The following is a 22906-nucleotide window of genomic DNA, read 5'->3' as shown; positions in this document are numbered from 1 at the left end:
ATTGTGCGGCATAGCGTGTCATTAGCAACTCCCATTTTATTTCCTAACCTCACTTTTTTCTTGCGTGTTTTTTGTTAGGTTATATTTGGATTATCCTCTCAATTGTGTTTTTTTTTTCAATTTTATCATGTAAAAGCATTTAATTTTTATAATATGGGGCTAACGAAGGATTATTTGCGATACATTCCGGCAGGCACCTTCAATATTATAAGTAGCCAAAACTGCAATGCCGTTTTTGTTACCTTGCAAGGGCAAATTGGTCGTTTTGTAGCTGTTGGAGCTTGTGAGCATATCATTATTTGGGATTTGCGACTTGGAGAAAAGGTAATTTTAGTTCTGGTTTGAAATTTTTTATAAGGCGAGGACATAAAAGCACCAGGGATGCTGTTAGAGAATTACATATAGGCTATATTAGTGAAAGTCAAATATCCAATATAAAAAGCAACTCATCATGAATGGGAATCTTTTCTTGCTTAAACAAAGACCTAAAAGAATCACATGTATATATCTTAAGGCACATTTCCGTATCTCAAAAAAAAATTGTAGCAACAAACCATTTGCATTATCCCAAAAAGAAATAACAAAATTATGCAGGGATTTTATGAGAACAAAACACACTGGCCTCAGGTCCAATCTTCCCAGTCTAAAGGCGTAACATCAACATTAAAAAGTGCAGTCTGCGTGAACTCTTGTTGGATTAATCCCACCGCTATGTGCATATCTTGAGATGCTTTGATTTGTATTTGTTTATTTTGAGCTGATTTAGGAATCCAAAGTGCCTTCAAAACATCATGTTAAATTGATTTTCTTACAAAATGACCTACAAATCAAGTTCTTTAAAAAATATTTTAAAAGGTTTACCTAGTTTAGTACACGGTGTTTCAGAACTAGGGGATCAAACTTCTACGGGTTGTTCACTGCAACAGTAGAATCCATTTGAGTATAGGAACCCATGTCCGGAAATGTGTTACTACGCCACTACGGCCCTAAGACGCGTTTAAATTTAGGAAAAATATTAATTACCTAAATAGGATCTGATGCATTTATTTTTAGCTTTTGTATATGATACCATCACAATAATTGTTCAAAATGTCTTCCTCCAACCTCAATCCACCGATTTAAACGCCGCACATGATTTCGGCGGACTACACGAAAAATTTGATCCTTGTTTTGAATGATTTCAAATGCTGCTGTTATTTATCCAATTAAGTCTAGCTCTGATTCTACTGGAGTTTCGTAGACTAAAGACTTTACATGTCGAGCGACGTTAAATCGGGTGACCTAGGAGGCCAAGAAACTGCTCCACCTCTGGCAATCCAACGGTGCCCAAACCGCTGAACCAAATACTCGCGTACTTGTACAGCAAAGTGAGCCGGCGCTCGATCATGCTGAAACCACATTTGCTGTCTAACGTTTAGTGGAACATTTTCAAGGAGTTCTGGAAGAACTTCCTCCAAGAAATGCAGATAAATAGGTCCTGTTAACCATTCCGGTAGAACTTTCGGTATGGCCCAATTAAATAATCATCAACAATGCCTGCCCATATGTTGACAGACCAACGATTCTGATGTTTTCTTGGAAAAATTGCATAAGGATTTTCTTTCCTGTTTTGATTTTCTGTCCTAAACATGGCTATTCCTACTATTAAAAATACTGTCTCTTGTGAGGCTTCATCGGTCCAGAAAACATATCGTAAAAAATTTGGTTGTGCAATGATGTGATCCAGAAGCCATTGACAAAATTGAACTCTAGACTCTAGGATGATAATTGGCTGCAGTCATACCTTGAACTTTCTGGAAGTGGTAAGGATGGAGTTGTTGCTAGTGTAGTACCTGCCAGACAGAAGCGTTACTCGTATTTATATTCTTAGCGACGTCACGTGTGCTATTTGATGGTTCATCGGCAATTCACTGAAGCACCTCTTCTTCAAATTCGACCGTTCTTACGGTTCGGGCAACACCAGTATCATGCATCTTGGTCTTAAACATGCCTATCTCAGCGAGCCGCCGATGAACCGCAATAAACTTTTTATATCCAGGATGCTGTCGTTCGGGATAACGTTCATGATACAACCGCGATGCTGCTCGTGCATTGCAGTTTGTTGCTCTGTATGCCAAATCCATATCCGCCAATTCTTGATTGGTAAAGTTTTCCATTAGCAATAAATGTTTAAAAATTGTAAGCTATAAAATTTTTAAACATGACATTGAGAATTGACATTAATAAGCATTGATTTTAAACAATTGTTGTTATGGTATCATGTACAAAAGGTAAAAATAAATGCAGCAGATCCTATTTAGGTAATTAATATTTTTTTATAAATTTTAACGCGTCTTAGGGCCGTAGTGGCGTAGTGACGCATTTCCGGACATGGGTTCCTATACTCAAATGGATTCTTCTGTTGCACTGAACAACCCCCAGAACAGAAAATACGCCGATGCGTTAAAAAGAGAGCCCGCTTTGGGCCCGGTGTTCAGAGAGACTGCAACGGTTAAAGGTCCCGCCCCAGAGGCTAAACTATTAAAAACACCGATTCAAAACAATTTATTTACGCTTTTATCCTTGCCGGAGGACGAAATAAATTCTAAAATTGATAAATTAATCTCCAAATTAAATAAATTAACGTCAAACCCGGCTTTTAAATTATTACTGCAATAAAAATATAACACCTTTTTTTTCTCTTTTTAAAAAAATAATATTAAAACAAACATCACCGGCCAAAAACCGACGAGCTGGGTGGGCGTGTCCTAGACCCGTGAAACCAACCAATCCCAGCCGCCCACCTAGCCTATAAATATAACCTACGTCCCACATCCCAGTCAGTTCAATCCCACGACCCGTGCCATCAAAAGCCAGAGCACCTCGATGCGACCCAGTAAACGAAAGATAGGCGCCTATAAACGATATAAAAATTCATCAAGAAACCGGCAAGAGCTCAAATTGCTAGTCCGGACAATGAGTGGATAAGAACAGAACAACCCCCAGAAGTTTGATCCCATAGTTCTGAAACACCCTGTATATTTATTTTTGAATGAAACAATAAGTTTTATTTGTAACTTTTCGATAAAGATATGTTTTATTGGTTTGTATTTAATCTTATAATACAAGAATATTCAAATTAGAAAAAAAATTTACATTTAGGCACAATTGTTACCTGGTGAACATGCAACTGTTACTTCAATATGTGCAAGTCCAAACAACAGGCACTTGGCAGCAGGCTATTCAGATGGAAGTGTCCAAATTTATGACCTTAAGTCTGCTGAGGTTATAAGCATATTTTCTGGACATAAGTCAGAAGTAACAACGCTTGCTTATGATAGTTATGGGCATAAGCTAGCATCTGGCAGTAAGGTTAGTAATGTTGGCTTCATTGGCTTCTTTTTATTCATTATTTAATGCATCTAGGATACTGATATTATAGTATGGGATACAGTAGCAGAAACTGGATTGTACAGGTTCTCAGGTCATAAGGGTCCAATAACCAAAGTAGCTTTTATGTCAAAAGAAAATGTACTTGTATCTGCTGCAAAAGATGCTTTTGTTAAGTTTTGGGACTTAAGCACTCAGCATTGTTTCAAAACTTTAACTGAGCATCAAACAGAAGTAAGTTGAAAACCTTGCACCTAGTTTACATTAAAGTAAGTACTAAATTCATATTCATAGTTAATATTTAAATTCATATTTGAGGTGTGGGGTTTTTGTCTTATAAAAGATGACCAATACCTAGTAACAGGCTGTGGAGATGCTGAGTTAAGGGTCTTTAAATTGACCCTAAGAGATTTAGATACAGAGAATGTGAACCCTGTTGAACATTTATCTGCAACACTTGAGCTAGCAACATTGGATGAGGGAGATGACACCACTGTATGTGTGTCTAATCAAATATGTATGACAAATCACTAAAAATTATAATTTTTCAGCATCCCCTTCAGTGCTTGAAAATAGGATCACTTTTAAGGCCTGGAAAGGGTCGAGTGGTGACTCTAACAAGCGATGCCAATTGTCAAATTATCGGAGTTCACGGTACTGATCAGCAAATTGAATTGTTTTATTTTTGCTCTGAAGATGAAGCTCAAAATAGGCTAAAGAAACGGTTGAAGAAGGAAAAAAAAAAGGAGAAGTATGTTACCGTTCTAGTAAATAATTTGACAATTGATCTTATATTTCTTTTACTTTTATAGGAAAGATGAGGCAATGGAAACTGAAGAACATTTAGCTAAATCTGGTGGAGGAGAAACCTTCCAGTTAAGCCTTAGAGATGAAGTTAAGAGACTTAATCCGATTAAATTAACAAGCAAACCTAAAAGTGTCGATTTACTGCTCGGAAATGGTGGCGAATTGAGAGTTGCCGTTAACTTTTCGGACAATTGCGTTAGACTTTTTAATATGCAAACATCTCTAAAGGTTTGTTAAATTCTTTCATCATAAGGTATTAATTAAATACTAAATTTTATTATAGGAAACAGAAGCGACATGTTTAAGATCAATTTTGAGCCAAGGGCACCACAGTGACGTCCGTGCGGTAGCATTTAGTAGTGACAATTTGGCTATTGTGTCTGGTAGTACTGAAAGCATAAAAATGTGGAATAGACCATCACAAACCTGCCTGAGAACTGTGGAAACAAGGTGAATCAAATTTAAAAATAATTAATTTATACTCTATTCTTTATGCTTCATGAAAAATATATTTTCTTACATTATTTCTGAAGAATAGTAATTTTAGGTTTAAATTTACTAAGTATATTGTTTTCAGGGCTGTATTATCAATAATTTTTGCTCCAGGAGACAGGCATGTACTAGCAGGCTTAAAGGATGGTACCCTAGTCATAATAGACATAGCAGCAGGAGATATTTTAGAGGAAATACCTGCGCATAGTAAAGATTTGAGAGCTTTAAGCCTTACTCCTGACCTGGTAAGTAACTGTGAATAAAATTAGCGTCCTAAAAATGTATTGACTTTTTTTTTTAATAAAATCCAATAACAATAAATAGGTAGTTATTTTTAGAGAAATGAGAAGCTGGTTTTTATATCTCAAACAATTATTTTTACCATCCGTGCAATCAGCCTCTTACACTCATAGTTTTGTACAAGCTATTCTTTGCTTCATTTTTAGAGAGGCTGTATAACAGGAGGTGGCGACAAAACCGTTAAATTTTGGCAATTCGAATTAATAGTGGATGAGAAAAGCCAGACTAAGGTCAAAGTCTTATCGCTAATTCACAATCGAACCCTTAAATTAGAAGATAGCGTTATGTGCGTTAAAATCTCACCTAACAGCAAATATATTGCCGTTGCCCTGTTGGATTCCACTGTGAAGATATTTTTTGTTGATACTTTTAAGGTAAATTGATGCATGTTTTACTTGTAGGTTTAAAATATTGAGGTTTTAAACGTTAAAAAGTAGGGTAGTTTCGTTTTTAAATATGGAATCTATTGATATCCACAAGAAATTGTTTTTTATGCATATATGAACATCACTTTTTTCATGGCCTACATATTTCATCTTTAAGGGCTATATGTTCAAAAAAATAATTTAATATCACTATTAAGCTTTGGTTTACATCCTATAATTTAATATCAATTATTTTTTCATGTTTTTTCATTGTAACTACATATTTGATTTTACACAGCATAAAACAGCACTTGTCCTCATAAAACCCTAATTATTTTTAGTTTTATTTGTCCCTTTACGGTCACAAACTTCCTGTGCAATGCATGGACATTTCAAGCGATTCCACTTTAATAGCCACCGGCTCCGGCGACAGAAATATAAAAATTTGGGGCATGGATTTTGGAGATTGCCATAAGAGCATTTTTGCCCATGACGACACGGTCACTGGCTTACAGTTTGTACCCAAAACGCATTACTTGTTTACTTGTGGTAAAGACGGAAAGGTTAAGCAATGGGATGCAGACAAGTACAATAAAATAGTCACTTTGCAGGTAAGGAATAAATATATTTAGTTAAGTTTTTGATGAAACCTCTTGCATATATTTTTATTTTATTTTTTATCCAGATTGAAATTTTTTCCTTAAGCCTTTACTAAGGATGAATGAATGTCCGCAAGAAATATTTATTTTTTCTTAATTTTTTTACCGAACAAAACAATTAAAATTATAGGATTTATATTCACATATTTTCACAAATTTCGCGCAGATCAACTGATGGCCTTAAAAATACTCATTAAGCACTTTATTTAAATTTTATTTTAGTACAGGGTGGCCAGATAAGAATGCAAAGTGCTGTATTTTGGAAACTATTCGTCGTAGAGACTTGCGGTAAAAAACTTTATTACTAAAGTGGCCAAAAGAATATCGTGGAAAATATTTTCAGATTTCCAAGATGGTCGCCAGGGGGCGTAACCGCCATCTTAAACTTTTAAGTGATTTTTCACTGAAATCTACCCAGTAAATGTTACGAAAAAATATACGCTTTTTAAAGCTCAGCTCTACTCAAATAATTTAATTAATTAAGACATTTTATCATTAAACCTTAAAAAAAGACAAATAAATAACAATAAATATCGGTGTAATAGCGTCTTATTAAAATTATATGATAACTAAATATTCTTTCTTTGATATTTCAGGCTACGAATAAGATATCGAGATACGGTTTTCACTGGCCTATTAAGCTATCATTTCACTGCATTTTTATGAAAAAAAAGTCATATTATTGCATTTAATTTTTTAGAGAATTTTGCAATTTTCTGTTAATAGATCAAAAAACGCGCTCTAGCGGCATTACTAAGCACTAGATATATCACAGATAAGACGGATTTGATGTAGCAATAAATGTTTTTTCCAACGAGACCAAGTTTGTTAAAATCCGTTCAGTTGTTTAGGAGTTACAGCTGTTTTTTAAAAAACATTGAATTACCCCCCACCACTTTATTTTAATAGATACGTCACAAAGTGTAAAACAAAAATTATTTGAGTAGAGCTGAGCTTTAAAAAGCGTATATTTTTTCGTAACATTTACTGGGTAGATTTCAGTGAAAAATCACTTAAAAAGTTTAAGATGGCGATTACGACCCCTGGCGACCATCTTGGAAATCTAAAAATATTTTCCACGGTATTATTTTTACCACTTTATTTATAAAATTTTTTACCGCAAGTCTCTACGACGAATAGTTTCCAAAATACAGCACTTTGCATTCTTATCTGGCCACCCTGTACATTTGTATTAAAAACATTGTTTTTTTTATTTTTTGTTTTTATATTTATTTATTTATTTATAATGGTAATAATTAAGTGAAGAAGGAGTAATTATTGCAATATCCGATAGGCTTAGGTCAAAAATCATTCCCCAGAATTAAACAATCAATAATACATTATTGGATCATTCTATCTGCCATCTAGATCCTCACTGGAATGTTGCATAAATCTGTCAATACCATATACCAAAGACACACAGATAGCAAGTTCATATTACTCCGTGATTATAATTTACCTTAGGCAGTATGGTATAATGATGAACTGGGAGTTACAGATTGTCCTGAGAACTCGAATGCAACGGTTTCTTTATAATATTTTTGGAAAAATAGTACATTCAAACAAATTAGATTTGATGTTTAAAAAACATATTTAAAGTCAAAGTGGAACCAGTCATAGATGCTTTTGCATAAAAATTATACAGTGCTTTCATTTCAAAACTAACAACCCTTAATAACTTCTTAAAAAAAAACAAATACGTCAATATACGGGATGACATTTAATTTTATATTTGACAAAGTTCTGTCAATCAGCTTAGGCTTACCTCGAGAACCTCACTTTGATATGTCAAATGGAAACCCCGATGGTGTGACACATTAAAATATCTATTCAACAGTGTCAAAAAAAAATTAAATCGGTTGACGTCACGAACTTAATAAATATACCTGGACTGCTAGCATATGGCCACGATACCCAAAAATGATCACTGCCTGGTGGCCGCCTTTTTTATAGTGGTTGTGCCTTTTGATGTTGGTCATTCTGAACATTTTTAGTCTTATTAACAAAAAATATATTATATAACGGTAGTTGACGACGCTGACGTTTGACGTGTGTGTATCGCGGATTGCCTAGTTTTTGTCGATTTGTAAACGACGCTTGGGTAAATCGTGTGGAACAGGCGATAGATCTTCCTCCTTATTTAATACGTGGATAATGTATCACCATCCTTATTTAAACGCATTTAGTTCACTATTTCTCAAAACGTAATTATTGTGAATTATCTGTCTGTGTTTATGATAGAATAGAGTTGTTTATTTTTACAATATATACTCTTGCTAATTACAAACCTTCATAAAATCATTTATATTTTGATTTTTATAGATGGTTGTTCTATTAATGTGGAAACACTGTACATAGAAGGAAAGAACAAGTCGTAATAGTAAAAATAGAAAGAAAATAAAAGTGTTTTTAACTGAATTTCTTAAGTAAATACGAGCAAAAATTTGAATGAAGATCATAATTTTTATGGTATTAGGGTTTATAAGATTCAAGTTTAAGTTTAGATTTATAAGATTCAAGATTATCAGAATAATAAAACAAATATTTTAAAGTGCATGCATCTATCCCAAAAAATTTTTCTCATTTTAGGTAAGGATTACTTTCCAGAATTCCAGTGAACATAGACAAAAAACTAATTTTGGATAGTTTTAATCTAACTTTGAAGACGAGTTTTAATAAAAATAAAATTAAATGTTCCAAAGACTAAGATCTTTTGGGTTTTTATATAAATTTTCATGCTACAAATTATGCCTGCAATTAGCCACTTAATAGGGCGTAAAGATTTTTAAAAATACACTGTGATATTTAACTTAAGTTTAAATCAATTTAAAACTATGATTTATACTAAGCTTTAGAATGGTCTCCTTAATGTTCCTGTAATGTAAATAACTAGATTTGAGAATATTTATTGTTTCTATAATGCTGTAATGCGGCGATCCCATCTATTTAATCATTAAAAAAAAACTTAATAAATTTGAATCATCTTACCCTCCTACAACTTTCAGGGTCATTCTGGGGAAGCATATGGACTATCGGTAAGCCCGAACGGCCTATTTGTTGTCTCTTCGGGGTCCGATCGTGTTTTAAGGCTTTACGAACGTTCAGATCAGATTGTTGTGTTGCAAGATGAAGAGGAAGAAGAGAGGGAAAAAGCTGAGGAGCTGGCAACTGGGGAGCAAACGGTGGTACCTGGGCAACCCGGAATCAATTTACCAAGTAAAAGAACTGTTGGCAGTGAAATGGCTGTAAGTTTATTTATTTTACAAAATATTAAATTCAAATTTAATTCGAAACGTATTATTTGCCTATAACGAATACATTTATTATTACGTTTAGCAAGAAGTATGTGGATTTGAGACAAAAACTGTCGAATCACGATTATTAACACTAATGTGAATTGTTTATCGTGACCTCAGTTTATAAGTTTTCTTAATTTTTGTTTTTGTTGGATATAGGTCAAAAAAACTACTTCAGACGATTAATTGTATGTTTTGTCGATGTTTCGATCTCTATCATCACCCTCAGGACTCTAAACGATACATTAAAAGCAAATAAAATCATTTAGTTAAAAATCATTAAACCAATTTTATACAATTAAAATCACATTAAATAAAATTAATTATTATAAAACTTAACCAAAATTTAAAAAAAAAACCTCCATACAATCTCTAAACCCTCTAAATTTTAAAGCCAAAAGGGCACAATATTAGGATAGATTAGATAATATTAGGAAGATTCTATCAAATTGAGAATCTTGCATATACACTTACATAAATTGTAGATCGTCCTCATCAATAATAATAACTGTAATATCATAATCAGTATAAAAAATGTATAGATCCTTCCGCACTTCAGAGATTTTTTATTTTTATTTTTTTCTCTATTATGTTATAACCATCTATGTTGGGAGATGAACTTGGACAATCGTTGTAAGCACCAATCCACTTATCAATTCTTTATAAAAGGAAAAACAAAACATAGATAAGGTTTGTTGTTGTAAATATTTCTTTTTCGGATAGATATACCTGGGACTCACATAGTGTTAGATCTTAGGCTATGTTTGAGGTATTCTTAGACTAGACTTCTATGTTGCTAATTAGGTTACATCATTACTTAGATTGTCAACGTCCTGTTTTTTATTAATGCTACTTGGATGTTTTTTAGTTTTAATTATTTCACTCAGAGTCTCTTTTTATAATTTTGCTGTCTAGATAGAATTTCTGTTTTTTCAAAATCAAATGGATATTGAAGTGCTCAGCAAGAGCGGTTTTTGAATTACTGTTAATAAGTTTACGAGGTTTTGTACTTTTATGCTAGAAAATTCTAGTGTTTAAATATGTAGAAGTTTGACGGATATGAACACCATCGCATTCACAAGATGTAATTTTTTAGATTGTACTCTCTATGTCCTTTGGTGTTTGAAACGTCGACAAAATATATAATTGATCGTCTGAAGTAGTTTTTTGATCTATTTATCCAAATTAAATTAAAACCAATACCACCTTACTCAAAGGGAAAGGCGATGACACTACCCTATAAAATATCGTAAGCTTAATATTAACAAAAAAAAAAACAGAATTAAGAAAATACAAATAGAAAATAGATTGATAATACAAATGTTGCTGAAAATACCTAGCGGGGTCGAGACAGGCAAAGGTAGGAGCACCGCGGTGCAGAAGCAAGCAGGCTTTGGGTCAGAGGCAACCCATGAAGCCCCAATGCAACACATATATAAACTTCCCCCATGTTTGTACCCCACATGTTTAATTTTTAATATTTTTCCAGGCAACAAAACAAGTACAATACATTTTATTGTGGTTTCTATGAAATTTGCCAAGTTAATGTTTGACATATTTTTAGCATTCCTAGAAAACCTAGTCCATAAACTTGTTGCCGTATAAGAAAATCATTTTTTAAAATTTGCTGTACGATGAAGTAGAATTTGAAATATTTCAGCGTTTCGTGTGTCATGATAATTGTTGGAGAAATGTAATTAAAAAGATAAAGCGGTTTTTCGGTTTTTAGTAGTCTTTATATATACAAAGAGTTATGTGTGATAACATCACATCACAGAGAAAATATTTAGCCTTGAGAGGGAGATATTATTTTAAATTAGAAATCTTTTTTAATCTTAAATAGGCTGAAGTTAACTTTTTTTTGTATAGATTTCATATTTTAATTGTCGATCCATTAAAATTTCCAAAATTCCTTACATCTGTTGCCTACTGACCTTGACTGTTACCTATATTTTTGTTAGGTTTCGACCTTCATATTGATAAATATATATTGATAAAACTTTGTTGACTTGAGAGCACTCTCAATGACCATATAAATAATACACAGAAAATTTTGCTAGCACAACTCTTCTTTCGACAAGGTAGACATCAACATATCCTTAAAAAGTGAAAAAAAGAGAGGTATGTGCAATAATTGTAGGTATGTTTACAGACATTAAAAAAAAGGAAACAACAGCACGTGGTGTTCCCAAGCTATACTTATACTCCCAGACAAGGTACTTGGATGGTCACCCATCCAAGTACCTGGTAAGTACCAAGTACTTGACTTGAGACAAGGACCGGTATATTAGCGCGGAAGAGCGGCAATCATGTAGGACCAAAACGAGGGTTGCTCTCATCTATCAAATTGGATAATGTCTCTAAGCGTCAGGTTTATTTTGCCAAAAAATTAGAATATTTCTACATTGCATGATTTATTTGAATCGCATGAATTATTGAAAAATCTTCGATAATTGATATTACTTCATTTTGAATTCTAATTTTGGATTTTATTACGTCTATAAGTTTAGAGTTTGAATGATATGTTATTTGGTATTTGTCGTTTAGAGGCATTGATTATTCAGTTGTGTTTCTGAGCATAAAAAGAAATATTTTCTAAATCTGAATTGAATTTTAATTCTGATTATTGATAATTTTTAAAATTTAAATAGAACTGTGAGTCAGAATACTGTAGAATTTGAGAGTATTACGGACTGCAAGATACATTGAAAAAAGTAGTGGTGACAATATTGATCCTTGTGAAAATCCGCTTGGTATTGGGCTAAATTTCGATTTTAAACTTATTTTCATTTTTAACAACTACATAGCAACACCTATTATAAAAATAGCTTTGAAATAATTTAACAGAACTGGGAGAAAAACCAAAATAATGTAGTTTGGATAAAAGTAGATTGTGTTCTAAGGTATCAAACTCTTTACTAAAATTCAGCAAGGTAAGCACGTTAAGTCTTTTTTCTTCATTACATCTTATTTTATCGGTTATTTGAACTAGATATAAACTTGTGCTTAAATCAATAATTTCTATTTAGAGTAAAAATCACCAAAAAGATGAAAAGACCAAATTAATTTGGAGCATTAATCAAACCATTAATTAATTTGTACAAAAACAAATTTTGTTGCCAATGAAGGGCCTTCTATATATAATACAAACGTTTCATAATTAAAAAAAAAGTTTTTGCTACTACGCAGTTTAAAACCCAGCTATTTAAGAACCTTGTTACAAATTGCATTTATGTGGTCATGAAAATTTAGTTTCTGATCAAACACAACATCCACATCTTTATCTTCAATTTATCTACTCAGAGTTACATTATCAGCATTATATGAAAATCGAAGCATATTATTACCTCGACAAAAGTCACTACAGAACACTTAGGTATTTAAGGTATTTAAAACAAACACATTTAGGTCTGATTATTTTGCAACCTGATCCAGGTCTTTCTGCAGTTGAATAGCATCCTCAATAGATTTTATGTATGTCAGTATTGGACCGCAGTGCAATCCTTGGGGCATCTCACAGGGACCTCTGTATTCTTTCAACAAAAAGTCACCGGTTTTGACGCACTGAAATCTACGAAAATTAAAGAACTTTCAGTCGAATTCAGAGCAGCTTCGCTAATTTCCGAATGTTTTAATTTCCGCAAAAGTAAAGCATGGTTCACTTCAGAAAAAGCTTTCAAATATCGAATAGAAGTTAAAAGATATTAAAATTGAGAAACATTATACCTGGTATAGTGTTCCCAAACTTACTTGAAGCAGCAAAAAGTTAATTTCTTAGACGATTCCGTGGTGGTCACGGGCGTACCGTAATAATTTTAATTTATTAATTAAATATCCTTATGATTAAATATTTTTTCGGTATTGAAATAATATATCCCACAAGTTTAGTAATGCATTAATTCAGAATAAATTAAATAATGGCGCGCTAGGAAAAATTCTTAAATCGTCAATTTTGTATTTTTGTAATAAGTGGATTTTGCTTATTTTCAGATTGTTGTTATGAACCAATTTTTATTATATTAATTATAATTATTTGTTTTTTGGTATAATATAAATGCTAAAGCAAAATATAATTTGAAATTTTTGCAGGTATTTTATAATTATATCAAAGCATTTAAAACAACCTCCGCAGTTTTTTACTGATAGTTGAAAGAAACATGAAGTTCCAAATAAGAATAAAATTAAAAAATAATTTTTAATAAGGAATATAATCATTTCTTGCAATAGTTTACAAATCAAGCCTCTTTTATTTTAAATGAAAATTGTTGACTTAACATAAATAACACATTTTAACATAACATTCATTAGCACGTTCTAACTGACGAAATTATCACTGAGGGTATCGGTGGCAAAACGAAATTTTCATTTTCCTTTTTTATTACATTGTCAACACATTTTCTTCATCTATCTTATCTAGTTCATTCATGACTTTGCAAATATTGCCGATCACTGTCACACTTAACGTTGGAGAACTATTGCACTTTCTTAAGCGTTTTTTAATAGTTCCCTTCGCTATTTTAATTAGATTGAATACGCGGTAATACGATGGCAATCTTAATACTGTATGCCCATGTGATCTGCCAATATTACCAACTACGTATTCGTTTTTTAAATTATGTCTCTTAATAATGGTTAATAAACCTTTTTTATAGGTATCTTCTGGGATTTCCATATTTTTAATTCTCATAAAATTTAGTATATGCTGTTTTTAGTCGCTATATTAGGACTTTTGTTCAGGATTCAGGATTGATGCGTTATCCGTTACAATAATTGAATTTTCCGGTATATTAGGCAGAAGTTGTTCAAAAAAACACTTTTAAAACAAATCCGTAGTTCATTTCGTGGTAATCGGCAGGTGACTGAAAAATATTTTTGGCTGATACAAGAACTGCATTTTGTATGAAACCATCTTTACTACCAGCGTGATGATGACTCTTTTTCCCCTGGAACATGGAGTATCTACCCAACCATATTTTACCACATCATGCGTATTAAACCAAGTCTCATCCAAATAAATAATGTTTTGATTTGATTCTCATATGATTTTATACTCCTTAAATACTCTTGTCGTAAATCAACTATACGCCGAGATTCTATAATTACTATTCTATTCTTCAACTTTTTGTGCCTAAATGCAGACTCTATTAAAATGCCTCGTGTGTCCAAACTTTTGTAAAAATAGTCGGGGTACATACTTAATTTATCACGAATCATTTCTGATGTTGGCACTAAATTTGATTTGTAAAAATCGTAAACGATCATCGTAACATCTTTAGTTGAATCGCCAACTTTACGGAACTTTTGGTTAATTTTTTTCCGTTTTAAGGAATGATCTACGACATCTCCCGCTTTAATAATACGATATATTGTTGACATCGGAATTAAGTTAATTGGTCAATACGCCTTAAGATAAATCCCTCTGACTGATCAGAGTTTTCTCGTTTTAGACATTGAAACATGTTTTAAATTATTCTTTGCCATTGCACCTGAAGATCTTTATGTTCAAATTAAAAACTCCGCAATTTTACTACTACAAGTGTTCAATCCAGCCCTCTCTGACGACGTTTTTTCCTCCTCCTCCACCTGAAATGGTCGCCAAAAAGCCATTAGAATAAGTCAATGCAATTAATAACAACAAATATTAAAATCTTAAAACGAACTATAACCAAACGAGAACAAGTAACAATTAACAACGAAGTAATAAGAAACACTACGGGAAAAATCGGGAAATAATTTCGCCAGAAATGCGACTGCCACTATTTTGTCGGTATTAAAAATCAAAAATGCCCACATGCCACTTGCGTCCTAAACATTTTTCCTAATTTCTTGACATTCCGGCTTAAAGAAGATGTATAATTTTTTATCGCGACCGAGGCCGCTGTAAGCGCTTGTACTTTAAAAATATATTGGTGTCCCAATAACCACCGAAATTAAAAAAATATATTATTCTAACTCACTCTATTCTTCTGGTATGCGACATGGTATATCGGCTTTCGGGCGCTGCGCTGCCTTTGATAAATTTTGTGGTTTATTTTTTGCTGCTTCAAGTAAGTTTGGGAAACTATAATTATATATCCGACTATATTATATTAATTATTTTGTTATATATATTTTAGGCTGAGAGTATACTGGAATGTCTGGAAATAAACGAAAAATACCAGGAACAATTAGCAGAATTCGACGCTTTACAGGCCGCATCTACACAGGCCTTGGTGCCGCCTGCTCCCCCTCTACTTATGCAGGCCTTAAACGTGGCAACACCGCAAGACTTTTTGCTTGAAACCATCAAAAGAATCCGTGCGAGGTAAAATAAACCCTCAGATATTCTTCGGGATTTTATATCAAGATGATGAAACGTTTTTAGTGATTTAGAGGAAGGATTATTAATTCTACCATTTCATGCTGTATGTGAAATTTTAACGGCGTTGCCAAATTTGATAGAGCGTGGCGACTGTACCGAGTTAGGATGCAAGGTTGCCATGTTTTTGCTGAGGTTACATCACGCCCCCATTGTGGCCAATAAACTGTTATTGGACACATTGCAGAAGCTTCAGAAGGTTATGCAGGAAAAAGTGACGGAGATGAGGGTAAGAATAGATTTTTTTACTTAGATGCTTTAGATACGGGACGTCTCAGGAATTAAAAAAAATTAAAAGGGGTATAACTTTACAGAAAACTTATGATTGCCTTCTCCCCATGTGTCTAATACAAATATTAGTAATAGTTATATTGAAGGTATCTAAATTCCATTTTTATGATTACCATAAATTTCTCCAGGGTGAAGTACCATTATGCAAAGCCAAAGGGTCCTGTTTACTTCACAATCTTTATTTCAAGGATCTTTATCTCTTCAATGGTTAAACAACCGAAACGCGTCGGGATTCTTGAAATAAAGATTGTGAAATAATAATAATAATAAACGTCTTTTATTTAACAAACAAATAATTTACAGTTGTGATTAATATATATACATTTCTATAGGGATATAAGAGAGGCGAAGTCTAGCCATGTGGCTACTCTTACTTAACCTACCTAATCCCTCTGAAGTGAAAATAAAACAATATCATGCAACTTATTAGCGAATAGCTCTTTAAATGTACGCACACATTGTAGAAAAAAAGTTACTTAAAGAATTATTATACAGAACGACAAACTGTGCGATACAAAAGACCGTAATATAGCTTTATCCAGTAGCAGGTAGAGATTTTCTTTAAAAAGTAGATAGTTATATTTTGAAATAATTTCAAAGCCTAGTCCAGTTCAGCATACAATGCCAATACCTGTTTATAAATTCTTCAAATATATTATAAGGTTGGTTTATTACACAAGTTAAATACACTTTTCCTGGTTATTCTCCAATTTTTTTAATTTTTTTTTAATTTTTTATTAAGTATTGCCTTAACATGCTCATTTTAAGTGTCTTTTTGTCTTTAATAAGAAAGAAAAAAAAATCCTTTCTTATTCATGGTGAGTTTGTTGATTAAATAAAAACAAACGCATTTTGTACTTAAATTTATTAATATTAAATATTTTAAAATTATCAGGTATGGAATTATATAAGGTGATTGCATTATATGAAAAGGATCTTTTATACATAGATGTTTTATGTAACGGGATGGAGAATTTGTTTTTATTTCTAATATTTTGTCCATGCATGCTTGTCCTTGGCAGAAATTTATTTTTAAGAGTATTCGAGGTGTTAGTGGTATTGAGAAGCTTATGCACAAAATTTGAAAGATGTAGTTTTCTGCGGCTTTCGATATTTAGCCAGTTAGATTCTACAATTTTATGAGTAATATGGTCATGCTTCCTGATTCCATATATCAATCGACAGCATGCGTTCGGTACCCTTTGTATTTTTTGTTTATCAAGAGCTGTAAAACATGGACCGTATATAAAGTCACCATAGTTAAAATGTGAGAGTACATAGATTTGTGTGTCATCCGCGTATGCTTGTGTTTTACAGTATTTAGGTGCGAGAATTATATCAATGGTGTAAATAATAAATAGAAGGGGTGATAAAACAGCTCCTTGTGGCACACCCGACAGAACATCCAATGCATTCGACGTAATATTGTTATAGATCACCTTTTGCGACCGTTTGCTTAGAAGTGAATTAATTAATTGAACAGAGTCCGCGTCGAACCCATAATATTTTAGCTTAGCTAATAGGAGACGGTGATCGAGTATCAAAGGCCTTGGAGAAGTCTAGAAGTACCAAAATATTTATGTAGCCTTCATCGCAGGCCCTGAATATATCATCAAGCACAGATGCTAAAGCAGATACTGTACTAAAATTCTCGCGAAATCCACATTGATTATCAGGCAGGATTTTATTAACAGTAAAATAAGTGAATATTTGGTTATAAAGGATTCGCTCAAAAATTTTTGACAGGGTGGGAAGAATACTTGATCCTCAACTCAGAAAAATGGGAGGGCTGACTGTTCTTTGGTAGTGGGATTTCCAGACCAGTTTTCCAGATTGTTGGACTTGTTTCTTCTCTATGGCTGTGTTAACAATGTGTAAAATTATATGATCTATTAAAGGGCTACATATTTTTAGCATTTTTGCATTAATTTGATCTGTACCAACAGCGTTAGTTCGGATGTTATGTAGAGCGGAGTGTATTTCATCTATTGTAGCTAAAGAAAATTTGAAGTTTATTTCTGCGTTCAATATATGGGTGTTATAATATAAAATTTGATTATTTGAGGGTTTTGATATGGATTGCAAAAAGGATGTAAAATAACTATTAATTTCATTAGGATTTGAGAGGTTACTTGGTATAATGTGTTTTTTTTGTGAGCGAATATTTAAAGCTTGAAGAGTTTCCCAGAGTTTAGCTGTATTATTTAATTGAGAAGTATTTATAATATATATCTTTTTTGCAGCTCTAGTGGCAGATAATGTCTGGTTACGAATATTTTTATAGAGTAAATGGTCAGCGTCCGATCTAGTTTTTCTATACTTTTGCCAACTTTTATCTCTCAATACTTTAGGAGACGAATTTCATCATTTAACCAGGGAGCTTTTGGTTTTGTTGCTCAGACCTCTATTATGGGAGCATGTTTATCAAAAACTTCTATAATGAAATGGTTGAAAAGTTCTAGTTTACTTTCTAAGTTCTCTTCCCATAAAATTTGATGCCACGACATATTTAAAAGATCAAATAAACAGGACCCTTCGTCTATTATTTTGCTTTCCATTTTTATTTTTGATTTTAAGTATATTAAGGGAATTTAGCATGTTTAAATTCAACAATTTACATTATTGTGAATGTAACTTATAATGGGTACATAAATACCATTTTACACTTTCAAACATGATTTTTGAAAAAAAACTTGTTTATTAATTATTTCTATGTAAAATTGTTAATTATTTCTATGTATCCATCCATAGATATAATTTTTGAAATTTCTGTTAATTTAAATTAATTTTCAATTACTGCCAAACTGCGATAGAGAGTAATATTTTATCACCGCTACAAATGACAAAAAAACGCATTTTTCCTTTTTTTAAATTTGTGTTTAAGGTACCAGTACTTAGACTCATAAAGAGACAAGCCTCCCTTACAATTAAAGAATACCTGGGCAAAATGATCTAGGTCAAAAATATAGAAAATCGCGGTTATTACACCAATTAATAATATAACATATGTTGTGCATAGTAACCTTTCAAATATTGATCTAAGTTTTTAATACTCGGGATTAAGAATAAGTATACAATGACGGATCTAAGTACTCCCAGTGTACGAATAAACGATCGCTCGATTTATTCATATTCACCCTATATTATAATTTTATTCGTGTTAAATCGTACAGTACACGTTGTCGAGTGATATCAAGACTGGAAATAATATTATTGTCAGTAGCGCCATTCTCAAACTTCTAAGTAAAACATGAAATTGAAAATCTACCGAGCGTGTGAATAGGACATCTCCCAAACCATACGTTTGAAAGGGCAAATCCTTGTAGTTGTAAAGCTCGTTGTTTTGAAAAATTAAGCGATGGTGAGGGTACAAATAAAGTTCAACTTAATGCATAAAATGGTTTATTTTGATCGCCGATAAAACCCCGATGAGGCTAGCCTCTTACACTTACAAATCCTGACGTTTGTCTTTATGAAATCGAGTGGATTGGGTGTATAAGAATAATAAAAGTCTTTTCAAGAAAAAATCCTAGGTTAAATCCCCGTTTAATTTAAACGTTTTTTTTTCTGTTTATATTTGTTTTTATTTCTTATAAAAAATATGTAGGTGCTATGTATGTATGCATCGGATTCTAATAATATTAGGTGTTTAATGATTTATTTTTTAATTTAATAGCGCTACGTTTGTGAGACTTTGACTTTATTTTCCTCCTTGTTAGGTTGAATTTAGTTAGACAGGTTCAGTTAAAAATTTAAAAAAAAACACTAAGAAACAAACACATATAAACTCGTAGTAACCCAAAGGGTAAAAATTAATTAAAAGGGAAAAGCATAAAGTTACATAAAATAAAACATTTAAGAAAGAAGTTCCATGTAGAATAACAGTGGCCAAAAGATGATAAAAGATGGCCAAAGTTAGATTCCTTGGTTTTTCCTTACATTTAGTTTACTTTTTAATATACAGGGTCCTGCAACAGTGCGTCGGTCTTCCATAAAGCCTAAAAAAATTAGGTTAAAATTTTCTAACCTCTTAAAAAAATTTTGGGACCTGATAGCGCATATCTGTAAAATATTTTGAAGTATACAGGGTGCTTTAAAAAAGTAGGGCGATATAGGCAGCATTTTTTTTTAATGGAATGCCATTCTTTTTATTTTATTTTTAAGACCGCCTTAGGCTACCTAGTATACGCGCTAAATATGGCTGCTTTGTCATGCGCAGTTTGACTGCAATATTTTTTTTATAAAAAAAATCTAAAAATCATTACATTATTTAATTTCATCTTGATACTAGAAATGTTAATTCAATGTCAATATTGGACTTAATTGGGATTCTAGAAGAATTGAGAATTACTTTGACTTCAATTGTTTCCTTCTGTCATATACATGGTGTTCGTAGTTAGCAATCATATTTTACGAATTTCAAAGCTCCATTTCTCGCTTTTTTTAAATGGAACACCCTGTATATTTTTTATCCATTTAATAAAGATTTAATACATGAACAGTTTTTATTATGTAAACATATTAGCTATCTTTAGTCGTTTTTAAAATATTCACGATAATTATCCGTAGATAATAAAATGTTTAAATAAGAACCAGGAAATCTGCATTCTTAACAAAATAGGTATTTTAATACCTTTTTTGTTGCCAAGCAAAATATTTCACCTGTTTCTCTAAATAAATTTTTGACATTTTGGTGAGAATATCATTTTTGTATGTGTATTATCAGCTTAAGTATTCAGTTATTTGAATTATCGTAACTTTGTTTGTAAAAGAAATTTGGAGTTTTGTTTCAGAAATCTAATCTGAACGAAAATTGCATACTTATAAAATGCATTTTAGCAAAGACGAACTTGTTGACGTGATATTTGTGTTGGGGGAATCTGAAAAGAATTGCCTCTTAGCCTTTCGAATGTATGGGGCGCGCTATCCTGATAGAAGATGTCCAGAAGAAAAATCTTTTAGAAGGTTACTAGAAAGATTTGTGGAGACAGGGAGGGTTTGTTACCCCAAGCAAGATAGAATGAGGCCTGTTAGTGCCTTAATCAGGAGCAAGAGTTAGATGTGTTATTAACGGTAACCGAAGATCCTCACCTAAGTCAGTCAAATATCGGAGCAGCAGTTGGAATAAGTGAAAGATCAGTGCAACGAATTTTAAAAAGAAATCATTTTCATCCATACCACATCCATGAACATTAAGCACTTTTTGATAGGGATATACAAAACCGACCTGAATTTTGTACTTGGAGCAGAAATAGATTACAAAACGACCCCACGTTTTTTAATAATGTCCTATTTACGGATGAGGCAACATTTCATAAAAACGGATCAGTAAATAGACATAACTTTCATTATTATTCATCCGAAAACCCTCATTTTATGCGGCAGATCGTCTACCAGCATAGGTGGTCATTAAAGTAAGGGGTGGAATTATTGGAAGCACCATTATCGGTCCCTATTTTTTTAATGGTCATCTCAATGGAGAAATGTACCTTCAATTTTTACAAAATGAACTGCCTAGATGAGAACTTGCAAATGTTCCATTAATTACTAGAACGATGTGCTTTCAACAGGACGGAGCTCCTCCACATTTGTCTCGAAATGTCACTGAATATTTAAATGTAATCTTTGAAGAAAAATGTATTGGAAGGAATGGACCTATTATTTGGCCAGCCAGATCTAACCTAACAAAATTAGATTTTTTTTTATGAGGTTTTGTAAAAGAAATTGTTTATAGTAGAAATCCACCTACAACAGCAGTAGATATGGAGCAGAGAATACGGGATGCGTTTGCCCAAGTAACTCCACAAATGCTACATGAAGTAGAAAGAAGTTTTCAGGAACGTATTAATTTATGTTTTGAACAAAACGGAGGACATATTGAACACTCAATGTAATAATAATAAAATAATAGATATTTTTAATATGCTTGTTTAATTATTATCGTGAATATTTTAAAAACGACTAAAGATAGCTAATATGTTTACATAATAAAAAATTTTCATGTATTAAATCTTCATTAAATGGATAAAAAATATACAGGATGTTCCATTTAAAAAAAAGCGAGAAATGGAGCTTTGAAATTCGTAAAATATGATTGCTAACTACGAACACCCTGTATATGACAGAAGGAAACAATTTAAGTCAAAGTAATTCTCCGATCTTCTAGAATCCCAATTAAGTCCAATATTGACATTGAATTAACATTTCTAGTATCAAGATGAAATTAAATGATGTAATGATTTTTAGATTTTTTTTTATAAAAAAAATTATTGCAGCCAAACTGCGCATGACAAACCAGCCATATTTAGCGCGTATACTAGGTAGCCTAAAGCGGTTTTAAAAATAAAATGGCAATGGCAAAAAGAATTTTTTAATGCACCCTGTATACTTCAAAATATTTTCCAGGTATCAGGTCCCAAAATTTTTAACCTTATTTTTTTAGGCTTTATGGAAGACCGACGCACTGTTGCAGGACCCTGTATATTTAAAGAATGAATATGTTAATTTTTAACTATTTTAATGCCAATTAAAAACTATACATTATTGTGTTATTTCTTTGCAGGATTTAGTTGGTTACAATTACTTCGGACTGCAGTTTTTACAAAGAGAAATCGAAGTTAAGGAGGGTGTTCAATTGTTTAGGGACGCGACCATTGAAAGAAAAAAGGGAGAGAAAAGGAGGAAGAAGAGAGATAAACTAAAAAGGTCTATACTGGTATTGAATACTTAATTGCAGTATGAGTTGAGTTTTACTCTTTACTCTTGTAAAATAAGTGAACAAAATCAAATACAATTTTAGGGTTGATAAGAAATAAATTAAGCGTGTTTTAATTTGAAAAATCATTTTTTATTCTTTTATTTTTAAATATTGTCCTGCAATATTTAACTTAATGCCAAAATATTGTTTTCAAACTTATGTATAAAATGTAAAGAAAAAAAGGCGAAATACACGGGGTTTTCATTTAAAAA

The 22906-nt window shown here is 32.2% G+C and overlaps 1 protein-coding gene across 1 annotated transcript; it reads left to right on the top strand.

Moving 5' to 3' along the window:
* The first annotated feature begins 54 nt into the window (after nucleotides 1–54).
* LOC126750157 (WD repeat-containing protein 3) lies at nucleotides 55–22780 on the top strand. Its single transcript, XM_050459679.1, has 14 exons — nucleotides 55–324; nucleotides 3142–3351; nucleotides 3406–3603; nucleotides 3688–3864; nucleotides 3921–4120; nucleotides 4182–4404; nucleotides 4460–4626; nucleotides 4754–4913; nucleotides 5115–5342; nucleotides 5675–5944; nucleotides 8998–9237; nucleotides 15405–15592; nucleotides 15653–15875; nucleotides 22500–22780. The coding sequence occupies exons 1-14, from the start codon at nucleotides 154–156 to the stop codon at nucleotides 22665–22667; spliced, it is 2823 nt and encodes a 940-aa protein (XP_050315636.1). The 5' UTR covers nucleotides 55–153; the 3' UTR covers nucleotides 22668–22780.
* Nucleotides 22781–22906: the final 126 nt, after the last annotated feature.

This window comes from Anthonomus grandis, chromosome 1 (assembly GCF_022605725.1).
Source record: "Anthonomus grandis grandis chromosome 1, icAntGran1.3, whole genome shotgun sequence".
Lineage (NCBI taxonomy): Eukaryota > Metazoa > Arthropoda > Insecta > Coleoptera > Curculionidae > Anthonomus > Anthonomus grandis.
This window is presented reverse-complemented; position numbering and strand designations above follow the sequence as displayed.